General features: G+C 37.2%; 1 protein-coding gene across 3 annotated transcripts in view; it reads left to right on the top strand.

The window, feature by feature from the left end:
* The window catches only part of CERKL (ceramide kinase like), a 99,934-nt gene that overhangs the window by 57,723 nt on the left and 18,878 nt on the right, over positions 1 to 23,333 (top strand). The window contains exons 3-4 of one of the 3 annotated variants that reach the window (XM_054562738.1): positions 11,848 to 11,979; positions 19,245 to 19,308. The exons of 1 other annotated variant lie outside the window; for it this stretch is intronic. In XM_054562738.1, the coding sequence (XP_054418713.1) occupies positions 11,848 to 11,979; positions 19,245 to 19,308 (196 nt within the window). The remainder of the gene's footprint in view (positions 1 to 11,847; positions 11,980 to 19,244; positions 19,309 to 23,333) is intronic. One more of the 3 variants, XM_054562739.1, reaches the window with a different exon arrangement.

Below are 23,333 nucleotides of genomic sequence, written 5' to 3'. Positions count from 1 at the left end.
TTTAGCATCATTTCTTAAAAAAAGAGGGTAAGAAAGACTGTCAGTTCTCTCATAGAATATATACTTATATGCTAATAGAATTCATCATTATCATGATCATCATTATGATTTCCTGGCATGCCAGGGAGTATACTGTTTCACATTATTCCTAACACTATTTTCACAACATCCCTAAGCCAGGTACTATTATCGTTACCATTTTTTATATGGAGAAAAAGAGAGAGAGGGGTAGAGAATTGGCACAAGGTCACACAACTGTGAAGTTGTGGAGCTGGGATTAAAATAACAATTTGGTTCCACAGCCCATGTTCTTAGCCTGCCGTACTCTCCCAATACACTTCTATAGACACCATAGTCTGTAATGTTGCTTCACAGAGAATCTATTTTTAACTTGAAGTCTATTAGCTGCTATTTTTGATATATTAGTCAGATCCTGCTATTATAACTCCTTTCCTGGATGCATATGTAATTGGGCATTAAATATATAAAAACTCAAAACATGGTAGACGCCAACGAAATAGTTACAGTTAATACATATGTGGTCTTTTCTATATGTTTGAAGACTGGTTGGTTCTAAAATATCATTTAATATTTGGCTTTTCATTAAAACAGCTATGCTCATATTAATATTATGCAATTGCTAACATTCTCTTGTAGTTAACTAGCAGTATATCTATAGGTAATAAATGAAATTGATCAGGAAATTTTAGATCTGTTTGACCTAGGAGATGAGAAAAGAATAAAAAGGGTTTCGTCATGAAGTCAGTTGAATCAAGAGTGAAAGATAGAGAGAGATGGAGATAGAGAGATAGAGATAGAGAACACTTTGATTTCTTGCATTGGTGTATGAGAGAGAGACAGAGAGAGAGAGAGAAAACACTTGGATTTCTTTCATGGGTGTATGTGAGTGTCTGGAACTGAAATAAAGGAGCAGCTTTAAAGAGAAAGATAAGCCATGTCCCTTTATACAGCTTGAGTTTTCTTTGAGATTTAGAGGTGAAGACACTTTGAGGAGCCCCTTAAAGCTGGCTCCTGTGTTCTTTCAACCTGCTTCCATCGATTTTGCGAGCATTTCTTCAGTTTTTGCACAACAGGATATTCCAGGCTTATCTCCTACCTTCCCTGCCCAGCCCTGGAATGAGCTGTTTTCCTAAGGAGTTTTGCCTCCTTTTGGTGGGGAATGGTATTGGGGAAACAAAATTTGAGTGCATAGCTCTTAGGTTGTGCTAACTTTAGGTTTTTACAACAGGAAATATTGATTAGAAATCAGGACCTTTATAGTTGATAACTCTAATTCCAATCAGTCCTGTAGGACTCTTTCTTATTTCACTCCTTTCCATATTTGTATATTTTTTTCTACAGTAAGAGCTCTGCCTCCCAATAACAACATTTGCCTATTTGCTCAGTCTTATAATATACAAAAATTGTTTCAGAAAAGTTGCATCCATGCCTCTATCAAAACTAAACCTGCTAAAATAAGTTGAAGATTTGTTGGCAGTTCCTTTTTTGGCGTCCTAGATTTAAGGCATGTATTTCAAATATAAATCAACTTAGGGAGAACTGACATCTTGGACCGGAACTCATGTGGCAGAACTTTTCAGGCAGTTGCTATAGAATTCCCAAAGCAGTAGCATTTTGATGGAGAGTATCCCTCAGAATTATTTCCCAGCTTTCCTATGCAGAATTGTTAGGCTTTTAGAAACACTGTATCATTACCATGTATAATGCAGGGCTCACTTTTGATAAATATCAGGCCCCTGAACCTCCTTTGAGGCCTATCTGTATACTTCCTTGTAAAAGGAAGCGACCCCCACCCTCCGTATCTGCTCACCCTCAGCATCTGATCAGGCTCTTCATCCTCCACTACCCCTTGGAGGTACCCGATCCCCTGCTCTGTTCGGTGGTTTTAGTCAAATCCCCTTTATCTCTGATTCTTCCTAGTAATTTTCCATCCACTGTCCCCTCCCCCCGCTATAAATTCCCAGTTGCCCATTTTTTATTCCAAAGTGAACCCGGTTCTACGCTGAAGTCTCTTTCCTTCTATTATAATAGTTGTGAATAAAATCTGTTTTTACCACTTTCACTACCGTTCAGCTCAGGTTTTTCTTTGGCAACATATATTATAGTGCATAATTTTTTCAAAAATCTTCATTTTTGCAGTAGAGTATACATTCTTGGAATACTAAAAACTGTGATTTTTTCATTGCATTTTGAGGCCCTGCAGATAACTAAAAACCTTATAAGTCACACACACACATGATCTAGAGAGAGGGTGTTGTGAAAAACTTTCTAACTGATAAGTATGTTGAATTAAAAAGTGATCATGAAATTATTCTCAAACATTTTATAGTTAATTTTATACTTTCTGAAGGATTTAATGTACAATTATGTTATCAAATTGGATTTTTATAAAGCTAATGATATTTAAATGGTAATTAATTATTTGAGCTAATTCTGTGGTCTGCTTCTAAGAGGAACAGAAAAAACAAACCCCCACAACTTTCTCTAAAGCCAGTAACCTGTATTTCTTTCTATTCCGAATTTTTAATTGGCAAAGGTGGTATAGTGAAATAGGTCTACTCTATAGCATCTTGCAAAAAAAATTAAAATTCACTTTACCAGATTATAAAAATCTGGTAAAAATAAATGGATGGTGAATTTGTTTGGATATTTTTTTCCTTTCTGCTTGTTTACTCTTGTTCTCTCTATATAGTCTTGACACATTTATTATTTAAATGACAAAGTATTGAGGTATTACAAAAGCAGGAGATTTTTTCTATTAATTCCTGTTCAGTCTGTTTCAGCTGTTAGAAAGATATGTTACATTGATGGGCTGCATGTGAATTTAGAAGTTACTGGGCTTGTTTGTAACTTTAAGTAAACCATCCAGCACCGATTTATTTCCATCTGGATGTGCAAAGATTCACATCAATACACTTTTGCTGATAGTAAAGTGAAATGGGTACATTTAATATAAATCACCTAATATAAAATATCTCCCACTCGGAGCTCTGCTGGGAAGTTATCAAATTTTATGCACGAAAGGCTAGGCTTTTACCATCACTGTTACACATTAACTGGGTATAGTTTAATATTAATAGCTCCTGAGAATTGTGGCAAAACTGAGGCCTTTATTTCCTGTGTTTGGGTTTGTTCCTTGCAACAATTTGGTTAGTTTTCGGTATGAAATAGTTGTGAGTGTATACAAGACCATGACAAGGTTCTGGGCTCTTAACTTTGATGAACGCCATGCTATTTCCATCACGCTGCACTCAAAGCAGCACAGATGTGAGTCTGGGAGTGGCGTCCCCGAAGCTCTCAGGAGCCTTTGTTTGGAGAACACCCTGATTAACCCCCACCCTTCATGGTTCATTGACTCACTGATAGATCAAGTTTAAACTAGTACATATTAGCACATTTGTTACTAACAGACGAACAGTTGGCCATTCTGTTTTACATTGCTGGTTCATTGCAGCCTGGCATGCTAAAAGGTCTATACTCCAGAGTATGCATTGAGAGGTTACCAAAGGACTGAGAACCAAATCAGGACCAAGTCAGTTGCATGTTAATGTTCAGTCGTACCTTTATTTTAATCTTCGATGATCTATTTGGGAGGATGTTTATCCTATTGTCAAATTAAGAATAAATAATAAAGATCAGTTTGAGATGTATTTTTTCGAAGAGTTCAGGGAATTTCTGTGTTTCAATACAGCTTTCATATTAAACAGTTTGTCATCACAGGGTGAAAGAAGAGAAAGTTCATGACTGCTTGATGCTTTGCGTTTGTCATATTGAAAAATAGTTTTCATAGAGTTCTTTGTTGCCAGGGATTTTATATAAATCTTTATAGTATACTATATTCCTATATTACATGGAAATGTTTATCGTTTGGGCACGAGGGCTAGCATGCACATGTCTATTTTCTCATGAACAAAATTGAACTGAACTATTTATAAAAAGAAATAAATTTCCTTAAAATTCAAAGACCTCTCTCCTCTTTCCTACTTTCCTAACCTAGTTTTCAAAGTCTCCAAACGGTTTTCTGTTGTTACTGTTCTTCTCAGGGACGGTAGGTTTACCTAATCCTTTGACACTCTCAGCTGGTGAGTTTTGCCGCAGCGTCGTCTTCACTTACCTGTACCATCCCATTGGCTACCTACCCCTCTGCCTTTTCCTTTCTCTTGTGAGATGAGGAAGCACCGAGTGTCCTGATGGGGCTGAGGGACAGCACTGAGTCTAAGCCTAGGATATGACAATTGAGGTTGCTTTTCAAAACCAATCAGTGCCGAGTGCCATGTAGATTAAAGTCAGTTTATTCCAGGGACACTGGAACTGATTTTTCTTAGAACTGATGATTTGTTTTTGGAAGGCAACCTGATTTGTTTTAGATCCTGAGCATGGAGCTTAGTATATACTTTCATTGATGCTGTAAAATTTAATTTATGAAAGACTTCACCAGCTCTTAAATATAATTCTTCTCTTGGTTTAAAATTTGTAGATATGGGGGATATGAGATAGGGACTGAATTTTTATTTTTTAAAAGCTTAACTTGGCAGCAATGAGGTTGTTAGCTTTTACATGCTTAATGTTTCTTTCAAAGGATTTAAATGTCTATTTCAAAAACTATGTTTTTGATAAATCTTTGGCTCTTTGTGAAGTATTGGCCTTAGCCCTTTAGTGTTATTTTAGGAATTAATATAAGTGTTTTCATTTCTGGACCCTTTACATCACAGTAACATAAAAAGGAAAGTTTTTGCTTAAATGATTGTTTGCAGTATTAATATTTTGGTTTTTTAATACAATTGGAATTGTAGCTTATAACTTATTTATTTTTAATTTTTACTTTATTTTAAAAGAACATTAATTCAATATATTACATCTTTGGGTGGGGTATCTACTGTGTGCCAGGTACTATTTTTAGAACTAGTAAAAGAGCAGAACTACATAGTCTTTGACCTCAGGTAGCTTAGATTCCGGTGGTAGTTGGGTGTCTTAGTCTGTTTGGTCTGCAATAACAAAGTACCATAGACTGGGAGGCATATAAATAATGGCTTTATTACTCATAGTCCTAGGGGCTGGAAGTCTGAGTTTAAGGTGCCAGCGTGGTCAGGTTGAGGTGAGAGCCCTCTTCTTGTTGTGTCTTCCCATGGCTGAAAGAGAGCTGGAGAGCTCTCTGGGGTCTCTTTTAGACGAACACTAATCCCATTCATAACAGCTCTACCCTCATCACTTAATCACCTCCCAAAGGCCCTACCTCCTAATACCTTACACTGGGGATTAGGAGGTCAACCTATGAATTCTGGGGGGACACATTGCATTTAGTCTATAAGAAAAATAAATTGAAAAAATTAAATATATTTCTATGATATCATATGATGATAAGTACTACGAGACAATGGGATGAAACTATTTGCTATTATACGGAAATGATCAAGGATGGCTTCATTGGCTGTGAAGTTTTAGAAGAGAGTTGAAAGTAATGGGAAAATTTTACCCTTTGCGATAGTATGGATGGACATGGAGAACGTTATGCTAAGTGAAATAAGCCAGTCAGAGAAAGACAAATTCTATGTGATTTCACTCATATGTGGAATCTAATGAACAAACTGCATTAACAGGGAAAATGGGGCCAGACTCATAGATGGAGAACAGATGACCGCTGGGGGTGGGGGTGGTTTGGGGGTGGAGGGATTGAGCAAAAAGGAAGAAGGACTCATGGACGTGGACAACAGTGTGGGGATTGATTGCTGGGGGAAGGGGAGTGAAAGGGGACTAAATGGTAATGGAAAAAAATGCAATAAAGATTAAATTTTTTAAAAAGAAAAAACACATACAGATTTATGAGAAAAGGAAGAGTAATGGGAAAATGGAGCCATATGTATATCTAAGGGAGATGTATTCCAAGCAGAGGGAGCAGTAATGCAAAAGCTGAGCCAGAAAGCCCCTAAAGAGTCAGGTCAGCAGGGAGCAAAGTAATGGAAAATGAAGTCACAGAAGTGACTGGGAGTAGAGCATGAAGGGTCTTGCAAGCTTTGTATGGTTTTTGACTTCTATTCTGGGGAAAATGGGGGGGAGCATTTGGGCATTTTAAGCAGAAGAGTGACATGATATAACTTACTTTTGGAACAGATAGTCTGGCTGCTGAGTGGAGAGTAGACTATGTGAGTGGGAGAGAGGATTGAAGCAGGAGACCAGTGAGGTGGAGATGGGCGTAACCCAAGCGAGATGTGGTGACTGAACTCAGGGTGGGAGCAGGAGAGGTGCTCTGAAGGGGTTAGACTTTGGATTTGTTTTGAACGTAGCACTGGCTGGGTTTATTGACCTAGTGGACACGGGCTATATTGAGAGAAAAATTCAAGGATGATACCAAGATATTTTTCATTATGTTGTGAAAAAATGTCAAACATGTAAACAATATTACAATGGGCACCTATATTTTCACCACCTAGATTCTACCGTTCTTAACATTTTTCCATATTTGCTTCATACATTTTATTTTGTCAATGCATTTTATAGTAAATTTTAGACATCATGACATTTCTCCCAGAAATAGTTCAGTATGTATGTTTAAAAAGAAACAGTTTACAAATATTCAAATATTGTTATGAAGAGTGGTTGCTTATTATCTAATACCTGGCCCATATTGAAATTATCCCCATGTTTCCCAAAATGTCTTTCACAGACATTTGTGTCAACCAAATGTCCAGTCAAAGATCATCCATTGAAGTAAATGTATTTAAGCTACAATATTCCATCCCTCGTCTTTATTTTGACATTGACTTATGAAAGAGACTGGATTATTTTGTCGGGTAGATAGTCCTCCCAGGTGGTGGCTGTTTTCTTTGCCATACATTTCATTTAACGGGTTGGAGAGGTACCAGTGTTCTGATGTCTTCCTTGCAGCTCACTTCCATTTGGGGACCATTTTCTCAGCGTACTCTCTTAAAAACCCTTAGCATTGAAGCTCAATCCATCCGATGCGACCAGTTCCACAACTTGTTTAGTCCTGTGCAAACTACTGTGTTTCTCTCTCAGTTCTGAAGACTTTAATTCTTATCTTATGTCACTCCTTTCAGCACTACTGAAGTAGTAATTCTGTGTGTTTTGTAGTGCTCTCAGTTTTTGACCTCTTCTTCGAAGATCTTGACCTGCGCTCCACTTTACCCACCGCCTCCCATAATCATATCTCTTGATCAGTGGTTCTCAAAGTGTGGCTCCCAGACCAACGTCATCAGCATCACCTGGGAGCTTGTTATAAAGGTGAACTCTCAGATGCCAACCCCGGGCTACTGAGTCCCAATCGTTGGGACTGGGATGCAGAAATCTGCACTTAATAAGCCCTTCAGATAATGCTGATGAATATGGAAGCTCATCAAATCTTGTTCTGATTAGCTGTAACTCTGAGTCTCAATTTCAAGCCTCTTACCCTCCATGTGGCTACCGCCTCTGTCTTCCTAGCTCACCGGTTCTCCTCTCCCAACTTCTAAAATCCCTCAGCTTCACTGAGACCACACTTTATAGACTCCACCACTTTTTCACTAGTCCTCACCTCTCTTACATCCTCACTTTCCTTTCATCCAGCCACACATTTGACTACTCTTTGACTATGCTCTTACATGTGCCATATCCAGAAAGTAAACGTTTCCTGTCAGCTCCCCCTTTAAAATATATCTGGAATCGAACTTTTTTTTATAACCCCCAATTCATAGCAGCCCAAGCACAGTCATTTCCCACCTGGGCTATTTCCACTGTTCTTACCTTGCCAGCGTCTGCCCTTGCTGTGTGTGCTTCCCACACAGCAGCTCAAGCGCTTCTTTTACACCCAGGGGTAATGTTGCTGCCCTGCTCAAAACTCTCCGTGCTTCTCTCACTCACAACAAAAGCCAGAGCCACAAACACCCACAAGGTTCTGGGTGATCTGCTCTTTCCTGGCCAGCAAGTCCCTACCTCTGCTTTTGCCTTTCCTCTTTCCCATTACAGAGCTCCATTTTTATCCTTAGAATTTGCCACTTGACATATTCTGAATTTTCTTGTTCATTTCTGTGTCCCACCATTGGCATGAAACTTTGAGGGCAGAGGTTTTTCTCATTCACTGATAGAACCTCACTTTCTAATACTCTGCCTGGGAAATAACAGGCATGCAGTTCTTTTTGTGAATAATGAATGAATGTCATTGTTTTCTATATGGCCTAAGGTTAATACTACCCTTTCATTCACTCATCAAACATTTGGTCATCTGTTATGTGCCCTTCAGTAAAGAGATAGAATATGGAGGAAAACCCCAGAGAGTTTCCAGTCCAATATGGGAGAACATCAAGTAAATAGATAAAAAATTACAACATTATAAGTATGAAGATTGGGATGTGCATGGACCTGTACGAACAAATAAGTGGGAAATAATTCAACCACAGTCGCAAAGCTAAGGAGGGCATGGTGGGATTTTCGAAGGAAGTGAGGACGAAGAGTAGAGGTTATTTGGGCAAAGCGGCTGTGGTGGCAGAAATTGTAGGTGGGCAGGAACAAGGGCGCTGTGGGAGAGGTAACGTAGTAAGTTCAAGGACCAAAGCAGAGTAGGGAGGGGGGAAGAGAAGGAAGCATGGGTGGACAGAAGATTGGAAACTTTCAAGGTATATATTTTTTATTTTACCTAATGGAGAACATGTTTAAAAATTCTGCTTTATTCATAGAAATCCCATGTTTGATCTCTAAATGGGTGTCAAATGATATATACTTCGACTGTAGCTTCATTATCATCATATTAAGTGTACCCAAAAGGAAAACCAAAATAAGAAAAGGAATACATGTTCTAGAAAAAAATTAACTTTGTTTAAAAGACCTCAATTTACCAGAACACCTAAAGAATGGAATATTCTGATTAATATATTTAGTTTTTATTGCTATTGTTAACTCAGGCTTGTTGCTAACTGAGGCTTAAGAATAAAATTATTTTATTTAAATCTTTTTGGAAAGTCTTTAAACAATAATTTTATCCCCTTTCCTGCTTATGTAGGGGATTATTTCACAGAGGTTAGATGGGATAGAGAGTGTGTACTTTTATGCAAATATGTTTAAAGGCTACAATCTTTCAAGTACAATGTATTTATCCTCACAAACCCCAAATGACTTGCTCATTCCCACAAACTTCTCTTTTCCCACGGTCATGAGGGAGGAAAGAGAGAAGCACAAGTTGGTTTTTAGGATAACATTTGAGTGACTGCCGTTTGGTGCCTAAATACCTTCTTTACCGGGACTGTCCCTGCTTGAAAACTGAAACAGAGTCTTTTGATAAATTTACCAGGTACAGCAAACCAAATCTCAATATTTAATCTGACACGTGGACTCTGGGGTTTAGAACATTTTTTTTTGTCCTTGTCATGTTTTCAATAAAAGTGAGCCCTGCATTTATGTGCTTAGTCCTCCTGGTTAAAGGACAGCAGTTCTGTCCTTCAGGGAAGGCTTTTTAAATTTTTTTATTTTTATTTTTATTTTTTTAAATTGTCACACCTGATTCAGAATCACACATTACATTTAGTTGTCATCACTTTAACCTCCTTTAATCTGGAACAGGTCCTCTGCCTTTCTTTGCCTGTCATGGTTTTGGCATTTTTAGAAAAGAGTTTAAGGCAGCTTTGTCTTAAGATCGCACCTCAGTTTGTGTTTGTCTGAGTCTTTTATTTATCATGGTAGATCCACATTATGCACTTGGGGCAGAAGTACCACAGAGGTGGCTGTGTGTCCTTCTCGGGGCCGTGTGCTGCGTATCATGAGGAGGCATATGTATCTGTTTGTACCATTAAGGGTGGTGTTAATTTTGATCACTTGACTGAGATGGTGTCTATTAGATTTCCTCACTGTAAATGGGGATGTTTTTACCCTCTGTAATGAGAACAATAAGGAGGGACAGGGTTTAAGTATAAGTATTTTGTTCCCCAACTGGCTGTCACGGTTGGCCTTAGCATCCACTGCTGATTCTTGTCTGAATCATTGTTATTATGATGGTTGAAAATAGTTATTTTTCTAACTCTGTAAGTTCTCCCATATTTGTTAGTTGTCATTTTGCTGTAAGACAGTGCCTTCCCTTCTTCCCTTTAGAATCATATATCACCGTCTTAATTCCATTTTGTGTTGTCCAGGTTTGGCCAGTGAAAGTCCTGCGATGAGAGAGCGGATGTGTCACCGGAGCGTTTCGTATAAGTGTTATAAAAACAGTTAATAGAGGCACATAGAGAAAAGTGGGAGTGAGAAGCCAGAGAGATGGATTCTGTTGGTGACTGGGAAGGGCTTCAATGAGAAAGTGGTATTTGAAGTGAGCTTTGAAAAGGTGGTAGAACTTTGGAGAAAAATGGTGATAAGGTGGTGTGGAAAGGAAAAACTATCTGAACAAAGGAAGGCCTGGAATACCTGGTATTTGGCAAACATGCGGGTGCAGGGCATGATGCAGAAGCTGAAACGAAAGGGAACGCTTGCACTCACTCAGCTTTGTGCATTCGCGGTGCTGGCTGATGCTTAGAGTTTTCTCCATTGCCCCGCCCCTGCTTTTTGGCTAAGGGACAGGTGAGGTGTGAGGAAGGAGGGAATTTTAAGTAGTGAAAACAACATAAGCCAAGTACCCCACTCAAACACTCCCTTCTCCAGGAAGCCTTTCCCAGATCCCTAATAGGAATTAACCACCCTGCTCTCATATGCTCCCGTGGCACCGTGTGCCTGTGTTAACAAGGACTGGGTGACTGGGAGACTGACAGAGGCCTCTTACCAAAAAAAGGGCCCCGAGGGGCAATGACAGAGCCTGTAAGGAGTTCAGCAAGATCCTAGTGCTTCCCCATCCCAACTCTCCCTGAATTCAAAATGATATGTGCTGTTGAAAGATTTTACCATGTCAAATAAGATGAGAAATGAAAAACTGTGTCTACCTGAGGCACAAAAGACCGACTTCAGTGTGGTGAACATTTTTCATTTGACTTTAGTAATGGTTTGGTGAAAAACGGATGTTAGTAACTGCTTTTTAAACCTTGACTCCTGGCCGTGTGAGAGCAACTTACCATGAACCCATCATCAGCTTTCTTTCAGCTCCTCTGTCCCTCCTGCCCCTTCCTAATAACAGAAAATTTGCTTTGCACCTGCTCCAACTGGGTTCTAAGTGATAAACATCTTGTGAGCCCAGAAAATTGTAGTATCAAATCTCAGCCCCAACTGTGAGGCAGCACTATCATCGAATCCCCGCTGAGAGGGGTTGCTGTCCCAGTTCCCTGGGGAAGAGTCCTGTCTCCCCTGGCCCCTTGTCAAGCTTGAACTTTGACCTAAACCCTCCTTTTAGCTCCCAGCATGCTTTGCTCTCGCTGCTGGCCCTGAGCCGGCCGGCCCGCATGCTGTCTTCCACCCCACAGGTCAGACCCGGGTAGCCCTGAGGTCACCAGAATGCCCAGGTCCAATTATGAGCATATTTATCCAAGGAGAGGAAATAGACTTTTCTATTTGTTACAGTCCATTGCTTTTCTCCCCGGAAACAAATGCTAAAGGAGCATTTGATACATAATTTGTGATTTGGTAAATATAGAAAAACATGTAATATTCACAAAGTTTCTTTCATTCACATCTTCTTTCAGAAATTAAACACTTTGTTATAACCCATAATTTATGTTAAGAGGGATATTCCTGTTTCACAACGAAGAAATGTAAATATTTAAATCTAATGCCATTTTTAAGAAAACTCATAAGACTTTCAAATAAAAATAACAAGTAGTATTTAAATAAGTATGTAACATTCTAATTGGACTTAGTATATGGTTTTAAAGGGAATAAAAAAATGTTGACAAAGACTATAACTTTGTCTTTATGCTTGTCTCTTAGGTTTTTCAAACAGACCAAAGTCATTAAAAATACTCCTTAACCCCCAAAGCCACAAAAAAGAAGCTACCCAGGTCTATTATGAGAAGGTTGAACCACTGCTGAAGACTGCAGGAATAAAGATTGATGTAACAAGTAAGTCATTTTCAGAATATAGTTTTGCCATTAAAAAAAGAATTACACTTAAGAAAGCAAAATAACCTGAATTTGCTCTTAATCTAAATTCAGGACACTACTTGTAATACTTAAAGCTGTTTTAAGTGTTTCTATAACCTCTACTGCAGCCAGCTTCAGGATTATAAATTTAATTATTTTTTCTTTCTTTGTGATACTTTTATTAGAATATTAGTATTTTCTCTTTAACACATTTTCCAGACTTTAAAAAGTATTAGGTATCATATAAAAGGGAGCGACACACTTTTCAATGTCTTCATTGACATGTTTGCTATTTACACGTTTTTTTCCTGCAGTTGGGCAAGCAATTGATTTTTGCCTAGTTAAATGTTTGATGCCTTTCCATGGAATCCTTCATTAGGCGGTTTTTGTTCTGACTCTGACCCCTGCTGGTTAGGTCAAAACTAAGCACTGAACTGCTGGTTTTAGATGAATTTAGACAGGCTGGAAGCTTAAATCCATTGTCTAAAAATAAGAAAGGTGCTTAGGTTTGTGCCCAGGAAAATAGAAATTTGCTGCTTCTGAAGTTAATAGGAAGAACATTAGTAAAATCATTTTCAACTTTTTGAATTTGATGACCAAATTTCTTTGTTTTTATGAGGTAAGATTATTTTTCCCACAGGGAGGTGGACCGAGAAGGAGGGGTGATGCTGTTGATAATCACACCTAAATTTTTCTGGTTCCATCTCTATGTAGCTTTGCTAACATTCAGTGTAAATTTATAGCATATTTTAATTTTTGAAGAGTACTGAGTAATAAGCCTGCTCAGAAGACAAGGCCAGAGTGCACTTGGGATTCCAGTCCCAGTTATAAATTCCTGGGGACGGGATCCACAGCGGCAGGCTTTGCTCAGCTGCAACCACAGGAGAGGGGTTTTGCAATGTTACTAAGGTTAATGAAGCCCACACCTCATGACTTGATGAATTGGGGTAGAAGGGAGTTTCTAAAAATAAAAGAAAGGCAATCATTGTGGGCATGTCAGCCACCGGAAAAGACATCGATCTACTATAAGAGAAGTTCAAGAGAAACTACCATAAAAAAATGCAAGAGGAATTTCTGAATTAAAATACAATCGTAGTGTAGGAGTTAGCCTTTCGTCTTTGTGGCTTTTGGCTTAGGTGATTTATTAGAAAAAGAAACAGTTCAGATCTATCATCCTTTCCCACTGAAGATGTTCAAAGATTGGCAGAAGGACAAGTTTGAAATTCATATTAGGATGAGACAAGTAAAAAAATGGAAACATTTATTGGCAGACTCAATTACTTTGTTTTTGTTTCATCTATTTTTGCTTTAATACCCAGTTTTATGTGGCTATTACTATATGTTATTCAGTTCCAGAAGCTCTTGTTGAATGATTTTGTTAAACATTATGCAGAATGCAAGATGAAGAAGCTATATTACCTGTTTTTGAGTGACCTGTAGTTTATTAGGGACTCAGATAGTTAAAATAAATATAATTGGGATAACATAGAAGAGCTATGGGGTCTAAAAGGGTGATATTAATTTTTATCAGAAACTCAAAATATTTGAACTGGGCAGTTGGCAGGCACGTAACAAGTAGGGTGTGTGTGTATTGTACCCATAATATCTTGGGAGTTCTTTTGCTTTGCCTTACTTTTTTTTTTTTTTTTTTTTTTTTTAGAGAGGGGAAGGGAGGGAGGAAAGAGATAGTGAAGGAGAGAAACATCAATGTGTGGTTGCATTTCACTCACCCCCTGCTGGGGACAAGGCCTGCAACCCAAGCATGTGCTCTACACTGGGAATCAAACCAGCGACCCTTTGGTTCTTAGGCTGGAGCTCAATCCACTGAGCCACACCACTAGGTCTCTGCCTTCCAGTTTTGACTTCTTAAATCTGATCTTTTCCATCATCATAAAATGGTTGCTAGTGGATTGGGTTTTTCTTTATTCAAATCTAGTAGGGTGAAATTTGAATAAATCTCACAAGGTATTTGAATAAATACATATGTGAGAGATCTAACATGCTTTAATTTTGAACAAGGGTTTAAATTTCTTCCTTTTAGTTTGAAATAAAGTGTGTATGCCCAACCTGGAGCAACCACTCTCTTAACTGTCCATAACTTTCCCATGGGCTGCAGGTGGTACCGCCTTTTCCCGAAGGCTGAGGATACCTGAACTGAATCCAGGTTACAGTGGGGAGAAACAAAGGGCAAATGGGCTCCTGGAAAGGCTCCCAGCAATGCACACTAGAGGAAGTTGGAGTCCAGCTGACGGATGGATCTTTAGGCTACGCTCAGGAGTTTACGCATCAGGCATTGATCCGGAGTTGATATAAATTTTTTATCATAATGTTGCAGTCTGGTTTAGCAGAAAGGATTCTGCCAGCAGAATAAAGAGCAGATGGAAAGAGGGACAAATCCGAGGAACGAAAACTGGTACAAAAGTCTGACCTAAGGCAGAGCTAATTATAAGGATGTGGATTCCTTCTTAAAACAATTGTATTGGAGAGAAAAAGATTATGTTCTAGGGCTTTCTCTACCCTAAGTTTGTTAATCTTATTGGATTTTGTTTGATGTAAAATAAAATTAGAATATTACATGAAGCGAATTTAGAATTTACGTATTAGTGCAGAATGGCTGATTATTAGTTGCCCAACACTCCTCCTACAGGCAAAATTATAAAATTGCACCTTTTGCTTATAGAAGCATTTCCGTATATATTGGCTAAATATTTATATACAAATGTTTTGTATTTTGCATAAAAGACTGAATAAACAAATGGATACTTAAAAAGTTTTAGGATCCTCCTGCCTGTTCTCAGAGTGTAGTTTTGTATTTTGAATAAGGTAATATATTTGAAATTACCTTTTATGTTATAAAGTGCTATAGAAATGTCATAATGCTGTGCACTTCAGTTTCATAAGACTAAATTCATACTTCATTCGAAAGAAAAATTAAAGAGCAAAGCAGAAAGAGCATATATTTTATGTATGTCCAGTGTAATTATTGTTTCAGTGTATCTTGTGTACATTGTTAAGTCCAAATAGAATTTGAATTACATAATAAATTCTATACAATGATTAATTCATTAGAAGACAGTGCTATACAAATAAGGCAGGATTTGAAAAATTATAGCTAGATATATTCATTTTAAAGTAACTTTTTCTATGAATTTCTTTTAAACATCTCATCACATTCTTAAAAATACATTTACTCCTTTCATTTTGCTTGTGCTGAAGCCCTAACTATGTCTGGATATATGTCAGGATCTTCAGAAATAGATGAACTAATGTTGCATTCCCCCATCGCCAATGCAGTATCTTATTTCATAAAGGCTCAGGAAAACCTCTTGAAGAAACTGGAAAGAACTTTGTTATTTTTCCTAATAACTTGGTATAAGAATCAAAACCATGAGTGGTAAGCCCATGCTGGCATATGAAACCATTTCTTTCTCTTCCTGCCATAGCAGAGAGGACTTTAGGAATTAGACCATTAAAGGGAAGAGGAATTTTGAGAGATCCTAGATTCATGGGATAATTCCAAGATTAATCAGGTGAAAAAGTCAAGGCAGCAAAGAAATCAAAGTGGGGAGACCTCTGGAGGCCCTCTACTTCAGTCTCCCCCGTGTGATGGCGTGCAGGGGCGTGGCGTTCCTCAGGATGAGCGCCCAGCCTTGGCTTGGCACCCTACGATCAAGCCAGCGTGCGCCATTAGCGGACAATGCTGATGGGCAGCCTTATCTTGAATTCAAGGTCACTGTGATTTTGTGCAGATTAAAAAAGGACACCTCTTTTGTGTTGACTTACAAAAAGCTGCCCTGCTGGCTGGTTTAGCTCCGGATCGCCCGGCAGGTTGGGTAGGTGTGCTGGCTGGACTGCAAACCCACCTGCCTCTTTGGCCTGATGCCTTTGTGCAAGGCATAAACTGCACAACTCGGAGAATTTGTGAGCTGACATTTGCCTCCTTGTAATTTTTGTCTACTAGAGTTAGTGTTATCTTTTGTGGTAATATATACTAAATGAAATAAATGTGTCCCATCTCCTGTATAAGAGTCACTGAGATATTTGAAAACAGGTAAGTAACTATCCTTGATCTCTCTTACTCATGACAGGCAATTCTATCTCCTTCAGTCAATCTTTGTACTAACAAAGGACTGCTACACCGTGTCATGCTCATTATCGTTATTATGGTCAAAGATACTTCTCTGAATGCAGCCTTGATCTTTGCCAGCTCAGGGCCCAGGGGAGTGCCCGGTCACCAGATAATTTTCACTTCCTGGCTGGCCCTAGGCAGGATTATCAAAGTGAAGTTTATTGTCACTTCTTTTTATCTCCTTCTTGCAGCTAACTTTTACCAACTCTCTTCTTTGAATTTTTTCCGTTTGGCTCTTTGTATCTCTAACTGAAACCTCCCCTTCTTTAGAAATGCCTCTTGTTATTCCTCATATCACCCTGTAGAAAGTGAGGCAATTTGAAAAAAACTGAATTGCAAAAGCTGCTAGCAGACTGAGGCATTACTTATTTCTGTTTTACCTGCTTCTGATTAAAATTCTGGGTAGTAAGTATTCTTATATCATAGCCAGCTAATGAGAGAGAAAATTTTAGGTGAAAAGTTCTTTTCATTATCCCTTAAATAACTGGATGTAAATGGCCAATCCCATTTCTAATAATCAGATGTCAGTTAGGAAGTCGGAACTTTATCCCTGGGGACAGTGAAGAGTCATGAATGGAGTTTATGTAGGGAAATACTATGATTAAATATGTGTTTGAGAAAGATCATTCCAGCTAGAGCAGGATAGCGGTTGGGGAGAGCTGGGAGAAGAGGCTGTTGTAGTCCACACAGTACAGAGGGCGGTGACTGCATATAGGGCATTGGCTTGGGCCACATTGGGATGCTGCCACATAATTACAGACAGAAACAACTGACCTTGACCGTGCAGTGGTTGTGGGGAGTGAAGGAGAGGGATAATTTTAGGACAAAGTCATTTTCCTATCTCGGGCAATGGGGAATGAATTATGGAATACAAGTAGGACAATATATTTGAGGAAAAAAATATTTAAAGGTGAAAATAATGGATTCCTTTTTTGAGTTTACTAAGTTTGAAGCACCTATAAGACAGGAAAGAAAATGACATCTCAGCATTTAATCCAATTATAGAATTTTATCACCAGATCAAAAAATGTTTCCTTAAATCGAAGTGAAATCATCTGATTTTACTTCAGTCCATTTTCTCATCACCATTCAATATCAACATCAGGACATTATTCTCTTCCAGTTTTGTCTTTCTGGGAAAGTAATATTTAAACTGAAGGTAAGGGTAGGGGATCCCAGCAGTGAGAACTGTGTGTTTGAAGACTTGGAAATGATAGAGACTGAATTTCCTACATAGAAGGGGTGGAGGGTATGAGCCTCATTGGACTGGGATAGATAGAAGAGGAGGCTCAAAACCTTCTGCAACTGCGTTTGCCAAGGAGTCCACTCTTTATGTTCATTTGGAGTGGCATGATTTGAATCTGGCTTTTTCTAATACCAGAGCCCATCATATCCCATCTAAACATATTTTGAGTCCTTCTACGGTATCTAAATTGTAGTCCAGATTACTCTGTCCTTTCCCCTACATTATGTTTCTTTATAATCACTTATTACGACTTTATATTGTACATTTTTTTTAAAAAAATTCTTATATGTTGTCTTTCTCCAAAATGTACACTCCCTGAGGTCAAAGACTTTATTCATTTTGTCCTAATATATTGTGATCAGTATTGTTTAGTCTTTTCTATGTCTTTTTTCCAGTTCTGTGAATTTATTTAACTCATATACAATGTCACTTAAAAATTATTCTTCTTTGATAATTTCCATTAGTGTATAATCAAATGCCACCTGCAAGATAAAAGGGAAAAAGAAACTATTATTTCAAATTTTATCTAAATAAAAATAGCATTCAGCCATGATGTAATTTTAAAACTAATTTTGTATTGGGTTTGAAAAGCTGTTCCAAAGTAAGCTTTGGTATAAAAGCAAGATTTGATTAACTGATTCTCAGTATAACTATTACTTCATAGTACTCTTAATTATTTTTAATGTGTATATGTGGATATTTTATTATTTTGCATTTAAGGTTGCAACTACTAACTGAGGTTAAAAATAAATGATCAATACAAAATCATTTATGATAGCTTAAATAGCCAAGCTTGTAGCCTTCTTCTGATTATAATTTAACAGAAAGAGGGTCTATTCAAGTAAATATAATGGCATTTGACTAAGCTATGGGAGAATTACAAAGTAATGCTGCTGGATACAGAATGATTCTTTTAGACACCAAGACTAACAATTTTTAACAATATCTAAAAAACATTGTAGGAAAAGCCTGAACCATGCTGGCACCAGGGACAGGCAGGCATGAAAGATTAATGTAATCTTGCATATAATGATGCACATTCTTACACAAAAAAATCCATCTGCAATGTCATGTCAGTCAGCAGAAATCTTTGATGGGCGGATACAGCTGGGCCATCTCTTCTGGCAGAGCTACCCTAGAAAATGCTAAATGTGGTGGGGATGCTTGGTGCCATCTGCAGTGTGCCAGTTTATCCTGTCTTCACTGGCATTTACAATACTGCATAGGGCACCATAACTGTAGAGACAGCGATAGGGAGTGACAGATTCATTTCCTCTGAGGATGCAGCTCTGGTGGGCCTGTGCCACCCTCCTCGGCGTTGGATCTGTTATCATCGGTGTTGGCTTTGCTTCACATTTTCACATCCAACTCCTCCTCCTTGTAGTCTAGCAGTTCCAGATACACATTCTTCTAGTATGTAAATCTTACACTAACCTTTCAACTAATTTATTCATGCGAGGTTGCCAAGCAATTTAACATTGACTGCTTGATGCCAGCCAATATGCCTTATTTTCAAAATACTCCTGCTCTTAGGCTTCTGATTTTAAAGAAATGTATCTTATTTAGGGAAAACTAAATGGACAGGCACCAAGATAAATTATCCAACTGTTCTGTGTGGGATATCCCCAAATGACTTGTGTAGTTGGAACAAATATATTACCCTCTTTTACATAAAGCTATAAAACACATCAGGCCGGTAACACCTAATCCTCTTTCTCATGATTAAAATATAAATATTCAAGAATAAATGTTGTTTTATGACCTGACCATATGTTTTTCATATTATTTTGCCAAACCAAGTTAAAAAGTGTAGATCATTGTTTAAAACTTTCACTTTTTGTGTTTGTTTTTATCTATTTTTTAAAATAGTAACAGAATATGAAGGGCACGCTCTGTCACTGCTAAAGGAATGCGAACTACAGGGATTTGACGGGTAGGTTATATTATTGATCTATATATGTCATATAGCTTGTGTTATTAAATGTTTTCATTAGTTTTTAGCTATATACTTGGAACTTATAATTTTTAAGTATTTGTGATATATGTAATTAGGCTCTATTCCTTTCATATCTGTGTAATAACAATGAATGATAATTAATGACAGTCATCCACTGCTCAAGATCAGGCACAGGAAAGCAAAAGGAGAATCTAATTACTAGTTCTGGGAAACTACAGTGTACCAGCCTATACTTACCTTACGTGCATACATTGCATCTATAGTCCTGAATTCTTGGCTTTACCCTGTGAGTATCTAGAAAAGCATTGATCCACTCTTACAAATTTATTGAGAGTGTTAATAGGAACTCTCACTAGTTATGTTGTTGTGATTGAGGGTAAATATTTTATAGAAACAAATATATTATTTTCAGAATGAATACAAGATGTTCATTTTAATTATCTTCTCTAATTTTGTGGCTACCCAATAAACGTGTCATTTCACAGTAGGCATTGGAAACTCTTGCTTGTGGTAGTACACTGCTGAACTGTGTAGAAGTTGTTAACTGAAATGTAAACATTAAAAACAGGCGAGTGGCATATACTTTAATGGCCATTTTCTAAAAAGTAGGTGAATTAATTTGTTAAAGTGCAGGATTGATGTATAAGACAAAAACATTCTTTTAGGGATTTTTTTTTTTGCATGGGTGGATGTTTCAGAGTTTTAGCAGGTGACAAATATGTGAACCATTTGCATCTCATGCTAATGTGTAAGGGGGCAACAAAAAACTCATTATCAGGAAGGGCAGTTGGGTTTTTCAACCAAAGTGAAAGGCTTTACTCTTCTCAAAGAACTATTAGTCTGTTTAAGGGAGGAAAATGACCTAATCAAAATGGAATATTAGAAGAGTTGTTTTTCAAAGTGCTTAATAGTTTTTGTTGAGAAAAAAATAATGGATAAAAAAGTTGGGTGAAAAAGTGATTTTTCAAAAAGTAATTTAATAGAGAGGAGTAAATCTAGATAACAATATTATATAAAAATTGAGGATGAGGATATGAGGCAGGAGATTCATATTTCGAGTCAGACAGGTTAGTTAATAAGCTACATTTATGAAATTATCTTCCAAGTATGTGATATAAGAAAAGTAACTGGGAGCATCATGCCACTAGCTACATACCTTAATATGCTGCATAGTCCTGAAACGCAGTGTCTGAGTATATGTAAGTGTGTCTGCATTTCAAATAAAGCTCTTGTTATATGATTATATAAATAACAGATACCATAGGTACTAGACTTGGTTTTGCCCTTCAGCATTATGAAGTATTCCACTAAATGTGGTATCTATAAATAAGTTCCATTGGTAATTATACTTTGCAAAGATCAGAAGAACTTGCAGAGTGACGAAGGACTGTTGTTCAAGTGCAGTATGATAATATTTTCTTATTTATCTGAACCTACTTAATTCTTGTTTATTTCACATGACAGGTGATATTATTTTGCAATGTGATCTAAAATATATATATATAGGTCCTTTAGTTAATACCAACATTTTTTAAACCAAATAATTTGGCCTGACCATTATATGAATTGATTCCAGTAATTAACTGTTCCTAAAATTTAGCATACTGATGTATTTAGGACTTACTATAATGTAAGACTTTTATTGAAAATTATCTATTTTCTAAGATCCTTTGAACAGCTTATTTATTTCCTTGGGTTCATTTTTTTCCAGTAGGAAGTGCTATGGCAATTTGGATCTTAATAAAATGGTAATTTTAATTCACTCTGCTCAGAATTACATAGATAGGTATATGAGGAGAACAATGGAAACATAGAACAATTTTCTAAGAAGTGGAACTATTTGAAAATGGAAATGGCCTATGTTCCTGGGTTTTCTGTTCCTGAACCTGTTCAAAGAGATGCTATATAGGAGCACTTCTTTTTAAATCGTCACCTAAGGATGTTCATTGATTTTGAGAGAGAGAGAGAAACACATTCGTGTAAGAGAGAAACTTCAATTGGTTGCTTCCTGTACACACCCTGATGGGATCAAATCCAAACTAGGTATGTTCTCTGAACAAGAATCGACCCCTCAACTTTTGGTTGTATGGGACGATGCTCCAAGCAACTGAGCCACCCAGCCAGGGCTACATAGGAACATTTTTTGAAGAGTATATATAAAGACTCAAAGATGGGATAAGGTAACCTCAATATTCTATGGGATTTTGATGAGAGAGGGGTTATCATTCCTTCAGGAATGAGCTTGAAACATCTCTGCCTGACTCTAGAGGAGCTATGGATAGGGCGTGATTAGGAAATCTCTTAAACGTTTTTAGACACACACAGAGAGGTTAAGATCATCATAGAAAGATTCTATGTATATTATTCAGTAAAGCAAAAATGATTTGGTAAGTACTGTTTAAGAAATGTTATTTGCTAAGATTAATGAGTTACATGTTGCTATGAAGACACATTGTGACATCTTTCTAAAGCCTTCAGGGACAGTGTATCAGTACTCATGACAGCTGGTGTGCAACTCCAGTGTGTTCTAGCCAACGCTCAGATCCACTGCTAAAATTTTAGGAACAGGCAGTTTCTATATTGGCCCCTCTTTATACTGGGCATAAATAGGACGTTTTGTAAAGGCAAAGAAAAAAGACTTGAAGCTGTAACAGTTGAATATATAAGTGTATGTTAAGCTAATCAATAGCTCTTAAGCAATTATAATTATTTATAGTTTCCTATTTTGTATCATAGTGTTTTTATTTGAATTTATTGAATTATATATTTTTCTCTTTGTCAATTTTACCATTAACTAGATCTACAATAATTGAGACATTATTTGGCTAACATTGATATTTTGTCATATTGACCATGATACCTGTATCACTAAGATTAGAGAAAACTATCTCTTTTCCAAAAAAGTTTAAATGAAATATCCAATGATATATTAAACATTTCAAAGATGATTTTGGTTGATAGACACATGCACAAACACCCATTTAAAATTTTTCTTTTTAGTTTTTATAAAGAGAACTAAGATATTAGCCTCCAGTTTACTTTTCTAGACAGAGTCATTCTACTTGAGGCCATGACAAGAAGAAGAAATTTACTTACCCTAAAAGCATAAGATATACCACATGCAGAATATTAGTTACTCTAAGGTTTATGTTTTAGGGTAACTCTTAAGTGTGGTTAAAAGAACTCATTATAAACGGGGGAAAGAAGGGGAAGGGTCAGGTCAAGGAACATAAATAAAGGACCCGTGGACAAATACAGTGTGGGGGGCCAGGAGGAGGGCATTGAATGTGGGAGGTGGGGGGTGGGTAGGGAAGGGGAGAGTAATGGAGGGAAAATGGGGACAACTGTAATTGCACAACAATAAAAAAATTGTAAAAAAGGTTGATATTTTCTGCCTTGTAGTATCTAGACCCTTGTAACATGTTTGTATTGAGTATGCTCCCTAGGTCAAGTAACTACATGCGAAGATGATTTTAATGACCTAGTAATAATCAACATAAATAAATATATACCTTCCTAACTCATTTAATTCCATATTAATTACACTGGTAAACTGATTTTCAAAATAATAAAACTCTCATAAGGCTTTTTTTCATTAGATTTTTATACATAGGAAAGGAAAATAATATCTTGAATCAAAGTTCAGTCTCCAAGGCCAAACTGTCTTGTTCCAAATCTTCATTCTATAGCTTACTATGGTATGATCTTGGAATAGTTACTTAATATTTCAGTGCCTTAGTTTCCTAGCCTGTAACTTGAATATAAATGTATATCATTGCATACAGTTATTGTTCAAATTAAATGAATTAATGCCTGGAGAGTGCTGAGAACAGTGCCCGGTACATAGTAATTATTCACTGAATGTTACTTTATTGTTGTAATTATCATTTGGTATAGCAGCAAGATACTTACCACAGCATGTTGTTATGATAACATTTTAAAGGTTTTTGTAGCAGAGCATGTTCTTAGAGAAGCCATCTCTACTAATTCTAGTCATGCAT

This window comes from Pteronotus mesoamericanus, unplaced genomic scaffold (assembly GCF_021234165.1).
Source record: "Pteronotus mesoamericanus isolate MK-2021 breed Mesoamerican mustached bat unplaced genomic scaffold, CSHL_Meso_final scaffold_651, whole genome shotgun sequence".
NCBI classification, from domain to species: Eukaryota; Metazoa; Chordata; class Mammalia; order Chiroptera; family Mormoopidae; genus Pteronotus; species Pteronotus mesoamericanus.
The sequence above is the reverse complement of the archived record's forward strand: the minus strand, read 5'-3'. Positions and strand labels throughout refer to the sequence as shown.